The sequence below is a fragment of the Dunckerocampus dactyliophorus genome, chromosome 10, assembly GCF_027744805.1.
Source record: "Dunckerocampus dactyliophorus isolate RoL2022-P2 chromosome 10, RoL_Ddac_1.1, whole genome shotgun sequence".
Classification (NCBI taxonomy): domain Eukaryota; kingdom Metazoa; phylum Chordata; class Actinopteri; order Syngnathiformes; family Syngnathidae; genus Dunckerocampus; species Dunckerocampus dactyliophorus.
The window spans coordinates 30031399-30046990 of NC_072828.1; the positions used below are offsets into that span (position 1 = coordinate 30031399).

At 40.4% G+C, this 15592-nt stretch overlaps 1 protein-coding gene across 3 annotated transcripts in view; it reads right to left on the reverse strand.

The window, feature by feature from the left end:
* Positions 1-724: 724 nt before the first annotated feature.
* The window catches only part of negr1 (neuronal growth regulator 1), a 191061-nt gene continuing 176193 nt past the window's right edge, over positions 725-15592 (reverse strand). For all 3 annotated transcript variants that reach the window (XM_054790013.1, XM_054790012.1, XM_054790011.1), the window contains one exon: positions 725-12956. In XM_054790013.1, the coding sequence (XP_054645988.1) occupies positions 12859-12956 (98 nt within the window). In that variant the 3' untranslated portion in view covers positions 725-12858. The remainder of the gene's footprint in view (positions 12957-15592) is intronic.

A 15592-nucleotide genomic window follows, 5' to 3' on the forward strand; every position in this document is an offset into this window, starting at 1 on the left:
TATACGAATCCAATACATTTTATTTTATTACATGTAATTATAATCTTATGTTACTATATTTAATAATGATCACGTGTAAAACAGTGGCTCCTCCCACATGCAGCATGCGATGCAGCGTTCACGGCCCCACAAATTTGCAGAATTTTGGTCAAAAAATGATTATGCTGAGAAAATAGTGTTTTTTCCGCAGAAAACACGCGTAGTTCTCCGCAATATATATATATATATATATATATATATATGCCGACGTTAAAAAGGTTTTTACATGTTAAAGTCTTTATGCTTCACTGATGTTTCTTTCATTAAGCATGGAGATTTCGCACTTTGTTCAGCAGACCTTGAACGCGTCACAGTTGCTATGAGGCGCCAAAGTTTGTTTGCCTCGGGAAACACCAGCTTTGACTGTCAACACAAGTTAATATACGATGATGAGTTGGTGCAGGAATTCCAACACAGGCAAGCCGCGTGGATTAGTGCTAGCCTGACAACCCGGCTAAAGGCCGCACCGTGACTCTGCTTCCATCTGCTCACGGATCGTCTTGCATCATCATTCATGAGTGGTGAGTAACTGTGCATTTTATACGTTAAATGTGCGAAACGAACCTGCAATTTCACAAGGACAGACATGAAACGCCGACACAATCGCACATCTCTGGTCACCAGATTCTAAACTGTCACTGTACTCAGCGGCCTGGAGCGCCAATAAAATCACCAGCTGACCACATTTTTACAATTCCATCATCGACTGCCATTTATTAGTATCAAACCACTGCTACAAAATTACATCAAACATGATGAAAATTGACTTGCATACGTGCTATACTGTACACAATGTAAGCTTTAAATTAATTAAAGTACATGGATTTTCTTGTATCTGGACAAAGATCAATATATATTTATATATTTAAATATATATATATATAGGTATAGGTAAATGCCACTTTATGTATATCATTCCAGTGATTTAGAGCCTATAAATATACAAGTGGCACCTAAAAGGACCTTCAAACACATTGGAGTAAACATTGCCATCCTCCTCACATCATTTTTTAAAAATCTTTTTCAAATTAAAAAAAAAAAAAACGACAATGAAAAACAAATAACAAAAAGAGACTTGAGCATGGGACCCTCAGAATCAGGAAGCCACTATTTTTCAAACAATGATAGCAAAGACAGACTCTTTTTTTTTTTACATGTTGTACTTGTGTAAGAGTCCACTTAGACCGGGGGTGTCCAAACTTTTTCCATATGTAAACATGGAAGGATGGGGGGGCACTTTGACACATTTTATGCATTAAAGATGCTAAAAGCAATCTCATGTATGTTAATCATCATCATCTTACTTCGCAAATTAGTGTCATGTCTAATACAGTATATCTCGTGAACATTCTCTCCTTCTGTTTTGCTGTACATTGCGGGCTAATAAAAAACAGCTGCAGCCTTGGGACACCCCCGGCTTAAGCGCAAAATAAAAACTCGAAAGATGTGCACACAACATCCTAACATTGCCTGTCACTCTTTTTCTTTTCATTGTGTCTTGGTGAGGTTGCCAACCAATGGGAGTGAATGAGACACGTTGCTTACAAAAAACAAAACAAAGAAACCTTAGCCTTAGCTCGGGCAAACTCATTTTCCACTCGACTGGTTAAATATCGAGGCCTCGCTTGACTTTTTAAAAAAACATCCACTCCTAACAATGGCAGCTGCCACACTAGCACACTGACGAAAATGATATATATATATTTGATTTTTCCTGTATCAACTTCAATGAAGAAGTTCTCTCAAACTGCTTTTTTAACTTTTTCTCCTGCAAGGAGGTGGCAAACACATGTATTTTGACCCCCCCACCCCAAGTGTCCGTGTTTGACAGAAGGACTTCAGTCGGCCAAGTGAATGCGGTTGTTGGTTGTTGTCTGCTGCTCAGGGAAGTGCAGCGTGACTGTTGGACTGGAGTCACAGTGCAAAACCCCTCCCAAAAAAAACCCAAGAAATCACAAAGGCACAGGAAAAGTTCATTAACAACACAGCCAAACTCCCTCGAAAAAACAAACTAAAGTACCAAAATAATACATCAAATACAAGAAAAAAAGACTTTGTTGAACAGGGACGCCACCGATTCCATCAGATCCACCAGAAGTGAGCAGGAGTGGAGTTCAGTGATGATACAGCATGTTGCTACGTTGAACACACTGAATAAAATCCAAGGAGCATTAGGACCACACTGAAAAACCCTTTAAACAGGCAGTCCTTGTGTTACCGTAGTCCTTTCATGTTCTGGCGTTTCAAGTTAACCACATTTTGTCTTACGGCATTTCATGTTATGATGTTTTGTACTGCAACATTTCGTGTTACGGCATTTCGGGTTATGGCATTTTGTGTTATGGGGTTTCATATTGCGGCATTTCATGTTATGACATTTTGTGTTAAGACGTTTGATATTACAGCGTTTCATAGTAACAACATTTTGTGTTATGGCATTTTGTGTTATGGGGATTCATGTTACGGCATTTCAAGTTATGACATTTTGTGTTAGGACATTTCGTGTTATGGCATTTCATGTTATGATGTTTTGTACTACAACATTTCGTGTTACGGCATTTCAGGTTATGACATTTTGTGTTATGGGGTTTCATATTACGGCATTTCAAGTTATGACATTTTGTATTATGGGGTTTCATATTACGGCATTTCAAGTTATGACATTTTGTATTACGGCATTTCATGTTATGATGTTTTGTACTGCAACATTTCGTGTTACGGCATTTCAAGTTATGACATTTTGTGTTATGGGGTTTCATATTACGGCATTTCAAGTTCTGACATTTTGTGTTATGGGGTTTCATACTATGGCATTTCAGGTTATGACATTTTGTGTTACGTCATTTTGTGATACGGCATTTCATGTTAAGATGTTTTGTACTGCAACATTTCGTGTTACGGCATTTCAAGTTATGACATTTTGTGTTATGGGGTTTCATATTAAGGCATTTCAAGTTATGACATTTTGTGTTATGGGGTTTCATATTATGGCATTTCATGTTATGACATTTTGTGTTATGGGGTTTCATATTATGGCATTCCAGGTTATGACATTTTGTGTTACGGCATTTCATGTTATGATGTTTTGTACTGCAACATTTCATGTTACGGCATTTCGGGTTATGGCATTTTGTGTTATGGGGTTTCATATTGCGGCATTTCATGTTATGACATTTTGTGTTAAGACGTTTGATATTACAGCGTTTCATAGTAACAACATTTTGTGTTATGGCATTTTGTGTTATGGGGATTCATGTTACGGCATTTCAAGTTATGACATTTTGTGTTAGGACATTTCGTGTTATGGCATTTCATGTTATGATGTTTTGTACTACAACATTTCGTGTTACGGCATTTCAGGTTATGACATTTTGTGTTATGGGGTTTCATATTACGGCATTTCAAGTTATGACATTTTGTATTATGGGGTTTCATATTACGGCATTTCAAGTTATGACATTTTGTATTACGGCATTTCATGTTATGATGTTTTGTACTGCAACATTTCGTGTTACGGCATTTCAAGTTATGACATTTTGTGTTATGGGGTTTCATATTACGGCATTTCAAGTTATGACATTTTGTGTTATGGGGTTTCATACTATGGCATTTCAGGTTATGACATTTTGTGTTACGTCATTTTGTGATACGGCATTTCATGTTATGATGTTTTGTACTGCAACATTTCGTGTTACGGCATTTCGGGTTATGGCATTTTGTGTTATGGGGTTTCATATTGCGGCATTTCAAGTTATGACATTTTGTGTTATGGGGTTTCATATTATGGCATTTCATGTTATGACATTTTGTGTTATGGGGTTTCATATTATGGCATTTCAGGTTATGACATTTTGTGTTACGGCATTTCATGTTATGATGTTTTGTACTGCAACATTTCGTGTTACGGCATTTCGGGTTATGGCATTTTGTGTTATGGGGTTTCATATTGCGGCATTTCATGTTATGACATTTTGTGTTAAGACGTTTGATATTACAGCGTTTCATATTAACAACATTTTGTGTTATGGCATTTTGTGTTATGGGGATTCATGTTACGGCATTTCAAGTTATGACATTTTGTGTTAGGACATTTCGTGTTATGGCATTTCATGTTATGATGTTTTGTACTACAACATTTCGTGTTACGGCATTTCAGGTTATGTCATTTTGTGTTATGGGGTTTCATATTACGGCATTTCAAGTTATGACATTTTGTATTATGGGGTTTCATATTACGGCATTTCAAGTTATGACATTTTGTATTACGGCATTTCATGTTATGATGTTTTGTACTGCAACATTTCGTGTTACGGCATTTCAAGTTATGACATTTTGTGTTATGGGGTTTCATATTACGGCATTTCAAGTTCTGACATTTTGTGTTATGGGGTTTCATACTATGGCATTTCAGGTTATGACATTTTGTGTTACGTCATTTTGTGATACGGCATTTCATGTTAAGATGTTTTGTACTGCAACATTTCGTGTTACGGCATTTCAAGTTATGACATTTTGTGTTATGGGGTTTCATATTAAGGCATTTCAAGTTATGACATTTTGTGTTATGGGGTTTCATATTATGGCATTTCATGTTATGACATTTTGTGTTATGGGGTTTCATATTATGGCATTCCAGGTTATGACATTTTGTGTTACGGCATTTCATGTTATGATGTTTTGTACTGCAACATTTCGTGTTACGGCATTTCGGGTTATGGCATTTTGTGTTATGGGGTTTCATATTGCGGCATTTCATGTTATGACATTTTGTGTTAAGACGTTTGATATTACAGCGTTTCATAGTAACAACATTTTGTGTTATGGCATTTTGTGTTATGGGGATTCATGTTACGGCATTTCAAGTTATGACATTTTGTGTTAGGACATTTCGTGTTATGGCATTTCATGTTATGATGTTTTGTACTACAACATTTCGTGTTACGGCATTTCAGGTTATGACATTTTGTGTTATGGGGTTTCATATTACGGCATTTCAAGTTATGACATTTTGTATTATGGGGTTTCATATTACGGCATTTCAAGTTATGACATTTTGTATTACGGCATTTCATGTTATGATGTTTTGTACTGCAACATTTCGTGTTACGGCATTTCAAGTTATGACATTTTGTGTTATGGGGTTTCATATTATGGCATTTCAAGTTATGACATTTTGTGTTATGGGGTTTCATATTATGGCATTTCAGGTTATGACATTTTGTGTTACGGCATTTCATGTTATGATGTTTTGTACTGCAACATTTCGTGTTACGGCATTTCAAGTTATGACATTTTGTGTTATGGGGTTTCATACTATGGCATTTCAGGTTATGACATTTTGTGTTACGTCATTTTGTGTTACGGCATTTCATGTTATGATGTTTTGTACTGCAACATTTCGTGTTACGGCATTTCAAGTTATGACATTTTGTGTTATGGGGTTTCATATTATGGCATTTCAAGTTATGACATTTTGTGTTATGGGGATTCATATTATGGCATTTCAAGTTATGACATTTTGTATTACGGCATTTCATGTTATGACATTTTGTGCTATGTCGTTTTGTATCAAGGAATTTTGTGTCATGCTGTTTCATGTTGTGGTTACGACACATCCCATTGTATATTGTCATATTACGGAAATTTGTGTTATGACATTTTGCATTATAACATCTCGGGTTATGGCATTTCATGTCACGACATTTTATATGATGATGTTTTGAGGTGGGCTGCACGGTGGTCTAGTGGTTAGCACGTTGGCCAACACAGTAACAGCCTGGAGATCGGGAAGACCTGGGTTCGATTCTCCCCTGGGCATTTCTGTGTGGAGTTTGCATGTTCTCCCCGTGTGCGCGTGGGTTTTCTCCGGGTACTCCGGCTTCCTCCCACATTCCAAAAACATGCAGGTGAGGTTAATTGGAGACTCTAAATTGTCCATAGGTATGAATGTGAGTGTGAATGGTTGTTTGTCTATATGTGCCCTGCCATTGGCTGGCCACCAGTCCAGGGTGTACCCCGCCTGTCGCCCGAAGTCAGCTGGGATAGGCTCCAGCATGCCCCCGCGACCCTAATGAGGAAGAAGCGGTATAGAAAATGGATGGATGGATGTTTTGAGGTCACAACGCTCTCCCGTTGTACATTGTCATATCACAGCATTTCACGTTATAACATTTTGTGTTATGGCATTTTGGTTCACGGCATTTCATGTTACGATGTTTTGTGTTATCTCGTTTTGTATTATAACATTTTGCATTACGGCACTTCCTGTTATGACATGTTGTGGTTACAATGCACTCCCATTGTGTATTGTCATATTATGCCATTTTGTGTTATGACATTTTATATGACGACGCCTACCAAATTTGAGGCAGACTCTTCTGATGCAGTGCGTCAAAGAAAAGGAAAGTGACGGGAAATTAGATCAAATGTTCCGAAAGCGGACGAATCAACATTGGTTGCATACGCAGTCCAAGCCGCTCAAACACGGGGACCATCGTGAAGGATACAGATGATGTCTTTAAACGTGTGGAAGGATCTCCTATGAAAAGGACAGTGACAACAGTGTAGTGGAGTGATCTCATTATTGACACGTCCTCCTCCCAATAAGCCTCTCTCCCTCCCTCGCAACGCCCCTTCGAGACAACCACAAGGATAAAAGTAAGGAAATTATGTCTTTTTTAAATTACTTTAACATTTAATTGTTTTATGACTGTATGTCCTTCATGTGTACAGTGTGAGTGACGTCTACGAACGTAACTTGTTTGTAACCCGAGGTTCTCCTGTACACGGAATGGCTGCCTCTGGTGCGTTTAAACGTGGGAATGTCGACATTGACTACCTTTTTCTCTAAAAAAAAATATTTTTTCCTAATATTACACCATTATTCACACAATTGTACAATAATTTCTCCTTTTCAGTGTGGTCGTAACACTTCCCTTTAGAAAGCAATGCACTGCATTGTTTGCAGTCTATTTTGGAGGTGCCATCTCGCCTCCCCGCATTGCAAACACACGACACAGTAGATGCACCCTGGCTGCTGGGGTTTGTTGTGATGTTTCCTATACACCATATCTCCTGTTTGTTTAAAGCCAACGTCTCCGAGGAGCTGCTTTTTGCAGCTGCATTGCAGGGAAGTGTCAGCTCGAGTCACTGTGGTAATACCAACAAACAAGCCTTCCTTTGTGTGCCGGAAAGCTACTGTACTTGGGAAAAAACAGACTTAAACGCATCTGCTTGTTATTACGCTTTCATTTGTCGTCCTTCTTAGACATACCTGTCAACATTTGCATCTGAACATAAGGGAACATTCGGGAAAATGAGGGAAATTCTGGTCTTCCACCGATGTTGCCGAGTAGACCGGCTTGACAGGTATGGTCAAAGGTCACCGTTTGTTGCTGTAATTTCAAGAGAAATGTAATGATGTTTAGCGCTCCAACAATTCATCAATTATACAATTCATCGACAACTGTTTTGGTATTCCGTTAATCGTTTTATGATTTAAAAATCTAAATATCCTCTGATTTCAGCCTCTCAAATGTAAATATATTTTTGAATGTCCTTAGTCATCCATGACAGCATAGCTATTTGTGTTTTAGGTAAAACGGGATAGTCACACACATCAGCTTTGACTTTGAAAAACAGTCATCTGCATTTTGGCCTGTTTTCCGATACTGTATGTTGCGGCCCAAACCACTAACTGTTTGCGTTTGGTTCATATGGATTTGTACGACGGAGTGTTAGGGCCTCATTGAAAAAAAAAAGATCAGATTTCGAGAATAAAGTCGTAAATTTATGAGAAAATTTCGTAAATTTACAAGATAAAAGTTGTAATATTACGTGTCATACGTGTCAGAGGGAAAATGGAGCATAGCTCTTCAGGAAGGAAGGAAACTTTCCTCTTGCTTCAGGCAAGCTTTTATTTATAACGTGGCAGCAAAACATCTAGCGTTTAGATGAGCACCCTTCTCACCTCCGCATGGCCAAAACCAAAGCTCACAAAAGTCCCCCCTTTTCATAGCTGGCTCAGGCAGTGCCTGTAACATAAAGATACGAGTTTTTTCTCGTAAATGTGGGACTTTATTCTCATAGTATGACACCTTTTTTCTTGTACATTTAGGACTTATTCTCAAAATCCAAGATTATTTGAATACTCTGGTGTAGCAGGCCTTACCTGAGACAGCTATGAAGATGTCACCTTTGGTCTCGGGCTACGGTAACGTTACGATTTTTTTCTCGAAAATTTTCCACTTTATTCTCAAAATCGCAGATTGTTTTCTTCTGTGTGGCCGTTGTAGATTTGGCCCGACCGGTGCCTGAGCGATTACTGTTGCCTCCAGGGGTAAAAATGAAAAGAGGTAAGGGATAGATGTCACGGTTTATGTAAATTGTGCCAGTTGTCGATGGACACAAACACACAACTGCACAAAATAACTTTGCACTTGGACTGTTGATAGAAAATAACCAAGTGTCGCGTGCCACCCTTCAGCAGTGTTTTGCTGGAATCAAGCAGCTGCTGCTGGGCTTTCAGTCGCCAATTACATTCCAAGCATGGGAGTGTTTTTTTTGGAATGACACCTTCAGTCCTTGAATAGCCGGTTGCCAAGACGCTGCAGTCTTTCTGAGTGGTCGACAATGAATACTAACACTTTGGACCTTCAGCGGGACAGTGACATTGGGAAAACGACAATTTCCTTCAGTCGTTTAGCGGATCAATTATTCATAAATACTGAATGTTCTGAACCAGCTAAACGTCTCATAGCTACAATGGAGTATTTGGGCCACATTGTAAAACAAAAAATATCAGAGATTTCGAGAATAAAGTGGTAATATTACGTGTCATCATGCCACACGTGTCAGAGGGAAAATAGAGCACAGATCTTCATGAAGGAAGGAAACTTTCCTCTTGCTTCAGGCAAGCTTTGATTTACAACGAGCAGATGAGCACAAACAAATTAGCATGTCTAGCTAGCCCTTCCCTCACTTCCGCCTTCCCCCTCCACACGTCCCGTCACGACGCAATACGTACCCGGAACGCGAGGGGTTCAGCTGGTTTCTACGCATGTGCAGAATGCTTCTACGTCCGCTCGGCCTGTTTCTTGGCAGTCACATGTTAGACGTTTGCATGACGTTTACGACTGCGCTGCGTGCATTACGTACGTTTTCACGTAGCTCATTCTCGGTGGATGTCACAAGACGACAGAAACAGAGTCACTTGTAGAATAACCTCCCAATATATTACATCCATGAAGTGTGGTTATTGACCATTTATGTTCATGTTCATACATTTCAAAAATAATAACTACCACAACACGTGACGTCGCAGAAGCACTGTCGTAAAAATTTGCTAAAGAAGGAAGTGACGTAGCCCTCGGGCATGCGCGGCACCGATTGAGTTCCGGGTCCATATCGCGTAGTGACATGCCCAAGGCCAACGGCCACATAAGTCCCCCCTTTTCATAGCTGTCTCCGGCAATGCCTGTAACATACAGTTACATAGTTACAGTTACAGTTACAGTCGGAACAGGCGTTGCCTGAGACAGCTATGAAAAGGGGGACTTATGTGACATTTGACCTTGGACAAAGGTATTATTACGACTTTTTTTCTCATAAAGTTATGACTTTTTTTCTTGTAAATGTACAACTTTATTCTTGTAAATGTATGACTTTATTCTCTGAAACGTACGCCTTTTTTTCTCGTAAATGTACGAATTTCTTTCTCGTAAACGTACAACTTTATTCTCGTAAATGTACGACTTTTTTTCACGGAAATGCACGACTTTATTCTCGTAAATGTACAAATTTTTTTCCTCGTAAATGTACGTCTTTATTCTCGGAAATGTACGACGTTATTCTCGAAATCTAAGGGTTTTTTTTCAATGTGGCCCTAATAGTCCGTATTACATTGCTGCCATCATGTTCTGAGATTGAAACAACAGCGCCTCTGCTGGTGGCAACCAAGTAGTGCACTCCTTTACTGCTTGCTGTCATGAAGAGTCTACTTTTTCAGCGATGTCGCGTTCCATGAAATACTTTGAAGCCACATTCAATACAGTACCTGTTGGACCCCCCCCCACTCCCCTGCCCTGGGGGCATCAGCTTGACCTCGATACGTCAGGTGAGTTGCTCTGAAATGACAGTTTTACACGCATTTTTTTTGGAAAGCCAGCAGGTGGCCGAGGCGGTAAGCTTTTCCCGCTTCTAAATCAACATTTTCATTAGGACTCGAGGTCATCGCTCACGGCTGGGAGTTGATCAGTCACGCTGATGCGAGCGTGCATCCGAGCCAGCCTCGGTGTATTGTGGGACGCAATGAAGACGCGTTTTATGTTTGCAAATATGCCAGAAGAGATTTAGCATCAAGCGTAGTCAATAACGGCAACGCGAAGCAAAGGCGGGCTAATCCGATGCGCCGTGGCGTCTGGCCAGCTGGGCTCTGTGGAAGACTTTGATGATGCGTTCGAGGACAGAGGGGAGGGCTAACAAATACGCATGATAGGGCACGTTAAACATGACTCAGCAGCTACTCTGAGACAAACCCACATATGGGTTGGAGCACAGCAATCCCTCGTTTATCGCTGTTAATTGGTGATAAGTGAATTCCTGTGTTTAGATATTTAGATTCCCCCCCCCTTTTTGGGCTCTGATGCAATACCTTGGAGATTTAATAAAGACTTTCTTGGCTGCTTGCTCGCATCTTGGGCCGCACCCACACCCAATGAAGAAAAGCCTCTCCCATCGCAGCTTCCAACCAATTCAACACCAGCGGTATTTTATGTGGAATACTCGCGGGCCATCGCTGCTTGCAAGGAGCAAACAAAAAATGGAATGTCAAAAAATTCCAAATGTAGAAAGCAAACAAAGGACGGACATTGAAGTTGGACATGCAGCACAAGCAGGCTGTCTGAAGACAAGGACGACACGCTCCAAAGATACAAAGTATCCATACTTTGTCCACACACACACGCACACGCACACACACATCTGCCTTTTAATACTGTTATATTGGTGTGCTCCCCCTGCGCTTTAAAAAGTAGCTTGGTGGATTGCAAACACGAACAGATTTTTTCAACAAATAAACCCAAGTGTGCCCTCCTGCGACCCGTTCAAAACAAGCGGCTCTTCCACGCGTTCTTTATACACTGAAGCAAATAAATATATGTTCATCGTAGCTTCACATTTAACACAAGATCATACGCTGCAGATTTCTTCTTTTCTGTCTTTTTTTTTCTTTTTTTTGTTAACCAAGCTAAGAATAGGAACCGAAAAAGAATCACCACAAAAGCGCTAACAGTGTTTGTGCTTTAGCTGTCATGGCTATTTCAGTTGCAAGTTCACGTGAGGTTACTGCATACAAGCATACTACTACATCCAAGTACTTTGAATTTGGACCTAATTGCCTCATTTTCAGTTTGTTTGGATTGAATTGATTGGCCCGTTTGGGAATGTCCTTGCGTGACTATTAAGGCATTACAGTATCTGTGTACACTGCAGACTGATAAGATACTGGAAGGTGAACATGTTAAATACTCAAAGTCACAATGGAACATTTGGACTGAATTCACAAAACAAAACGTAGTACTTGATTTATCTGGACTTCCGATGGACTCTATGGACCGTTCCGCTTGTGTGTCTACATTGTTTTTAGCTGTTAGCATGTTGTCAGTAAGCATTTTTCATGACAGGCTAAATGTGTTCACAAGAAAAATGGTTTTAGAGAAAGACGCTGCAGTCCAGAAAACTGGGAAGTCGGCGGGTGGAGGGCATCGGAACGCAACTCGGGTTAGAATATAAGACGACCCTGAATATAAAACCTCTTTTTCAAGAACCGCTTTTGGACGTTGAATTTTAAGACAGAAAGTACCAAACAGGTTTTCAATAAAAAAAGCATATCATTCCATGCTGGAAACAGGTAACGGGTGTCTGTGAGTGACAGGAAGAAAAGCTCTGACAAGTCTTTCGAATCTCTATACCCTCAAATATAAGACAACTGGTCTCTTTCAGACGTATTTCTAGGGAAAAATGCGGTCTTATATTCGGGTGACTAGCTTTTTGTGTCCGTTAACTCAAATTACAGACTTCCCAGCATTCTTGAACGCAGCGGAAATCCATTTGGAAAGGCCCCCAGCACTGTGCTACAACGCCATGCAGAATGGAATGCCTTGTAAAACAAATGAAGCACTCCGCGCCCCCCTTTCGATGACAGTCATGCTAACAACCACTAAATCCTGAAGACACACGCGAGCTCGGCTTTTTCCTTCGCCAACCAAAGCGTTTGCAGCCGCGAGCAGACACACGGAAACGAGGCGACGGTGTTCCTCCCTTCGCGTGTGCGCCATCGTTTCATTCACTTTCACAAAAGAAAGCTTTTTGAGTGAACCGGAAAACAAGGACAAGCGACAGTCGACTTTGCTACTTGGACGTCCCGAACATAATGAAGAGACGTCACCGTTTGCGATCCTACAAATGACTTTTTCCTTCATTCAGCCTCCAACAATACATTCAAAAGAACACTGTCATGGTAATTGTGTGTACTGAGAGAATTGGCACAGTTGTTCCTCTCCAGGCGCGGAGATAAACGACGCACACGTTAGGGGAAGCTGAGCTGATGATGCGATTGGATGTGACGCAAGAGGGGAGGGGCTGATTCATCCATCAATCAGAACATAAAAAAGTAACAACAAATAGTATTTACATGAAGTTCACTGTGACAAAAAGAAAAGCGAGTGATTATTTTCCCCCCTTTGCCGCACCCCCATTGGATTCCTCGTCCGCAAAGACTCTGAAATGCTCTCCACAGTCACTTTGCCCTCCGTGCCGCCGCTAGTACACGCCCATCAGGGTGAGAGCCAGGACCAGGTACCTGCAGGCCAGCGGGACGTGTGCACTTCCTGTGCTGCCGTACGGCGCGGTGTTGGGTGCTGGGGGCAGAAAAGGAGACACACTTCATTAGTTGGCATTCATGTGTTCATTTCAGCACACAAATGACTCCACTACTACGTTACTACACTAGGTTACTAGGTTACGTTAGTACACTACTATGTCACTTGACTGCGCTACTGTTATTACACTACTGCATTACCATGTTAGGTTACTATGCTACTCTGCTACTACGCTAATATGTTACTTACCACACTACTGCATTATTACCCTCCTATGTTACTACACTGCTATGCTACGTTGTTACTACATTACACTACTACATTATTACGCTACTGTGCTACTATGTTACGTTTCTACGTACTACTAAGTACTACTGTTGGTAGTACTTTACTACACTACTATGTTACTATTCTACTTTTACTATGCAACTACGTTAATACTACACTATGCAAATATGTTACCATGTCAATGTTACTGTTACTTTTTTACCACATTACTATGTTACTCCGCATCTGTTACTATGCTACTGTTACTATATGATAACGATACTACGCGGCGATGTTACGACGCTATGCTACTATTTTGCTGTGCTACTATGTAACTAGGCGACTATCCTACTACACGAATACATTACGCGACTATGTTTTACTAAAACTCGGATAGTTTCCTATCCGACTACGTTACTACGCCACTACAGTATGTTTCCTATGCCACTATGTTGCCATGCTACGATGTACGCTACTGTTACCAAACCTACTATGCTACAGTTTTACTATATTTCTTACGTTACTACCGTATGTTACTGTATGTTTCTGCGTTGCTATGCTCCTGTATTACTACGCTATGTTACTATGCTAATATGCTACCACACTACTGTGTTACTTTTTTCTATGCTACTTTGTTACAATGCTCCTATATTGCTACGCTACAATATTACTACGCTCCTATGTTACTGTGCTACTATGTTAGTATGATACTATCTTACCATGTTTTCTACACTACGATGTTTCTTGTTCCTATATTACTACGTTACTATGTTATTACTCTCCTATGTTGCTGTGCTACTATGTTACTATGTTTTCTACACTGCTATGTTACTATGCTCCTATATTGCTACGCTACTATGTTACTATGTTTTCTATGCTACTGTTACTATGCTACTATTTTACTATGCTCCTGTGTTATTGTGCTACTATGTTACTATGTTATGATGCTACTGTGTTACTATCTTCCTATATTACTATGCTCCTGTTACTATGCTACAATGTTACTGTTTTCTACGCTATTATGTTACTATGCTCCTATATTACTGCACAACTATGTTACCGTGCTACTATGTTATGATTTTTTCTACCGATTATGTTACTATGCCCCTACATTACTATGCAAATATGTTTCTACGCTCCAATGTTACTGTGCTACGTATGTTACTGAGCTACTTATGTTGCTACGTTGCTACGTTGCTATGTTTACATGTTACATGCACATCTGTGATGAATAATTCATTCAGACAAATCATTGCCGACATTGTAATGATTAAATAATTGTTTTCTCTGAAACAAGTTGAACAAGTTTGGGCAGCTGAGAATCACAATCTGACACGAAGGCCATGTTTTCATACAAATGAAAAAAAATGCTTTCATGCCAGGCAAAGGTTTTTTCCTCAATATTTAATCATTTTTACCCATTTGGACTTGAAAGAGTCGTTCATAAGAAAGCAGAGCATCGGATTCTTTCTAAGATGTGAACATGAATTAGTCTCAGGCAGGTTTAATCGTTAATGATGGGTCGCACACGACAAGATTAGAAATAAGATCACTTCAAAATATCAAATAAAGCATCCTTTGCTTGAACGTGCAGCCAAGCCGACTAAAAGGTAGACTCGATGCATGCTCAACCTGCATCATTTTATACAAAAGCACAAAGGTGCAATCTACCTTCCCTTGATGCCAAAGAAAGAAATGATTCCAGGAAACCTTGTGTGCCGAGCAAGAATCACACTGTGGTGATGATCTAAATAGAAGTGCTGATATTCATCTTCTATACTGCTCGTCCCCTTTAGGGTCGCAGGTGACCTGCAGCCTATCCAATACCAATTATGCAAATTAGGCAATGATGTCATCTACCGCCCAGAAAGGCTTCGACATGCAGAGGAGAGAGAATTTAAGGATTTTGTTGCCGTTTTGCTTTGTTGTTTTTGCCAGGAACGCCGGAGGAACCTCTTGGGGGAGGAGATGCAGGGCAGCTTTTCATTGGAAGCGGCTGCTCCTCAACTCTAATGTACACTTTTAGCTTGCAGCTCAATAAAACACACACACACGCCTGCGTACACACCGGGCACGGCGAGGTCGTGCAAACAAGCCGTGCACCACCAGGGGAAATCATGTGTGGTGCGTGGTGCAACACCCATCCCAGCAGGGTGCCTCTATTTACACGGCCGTGTAATTAGTTCACAGTGTAACTCCTCTGATGTGGACCCCCCCCCCACACACACAGACACCAAATGACAGCAACGACTACGCACAAAACGCAATTAAGAAGCCTGGATTGCATGTTTTGTTCAGTGACTCAGCTTTAAATCAAGGTTTTTATGCAACACAATAGCTTGGCCAGGGATGGCAGGGCGAGAACAAAGTGGCACCTGTCCTATTATCACCTGACAGGCCTGCTATTA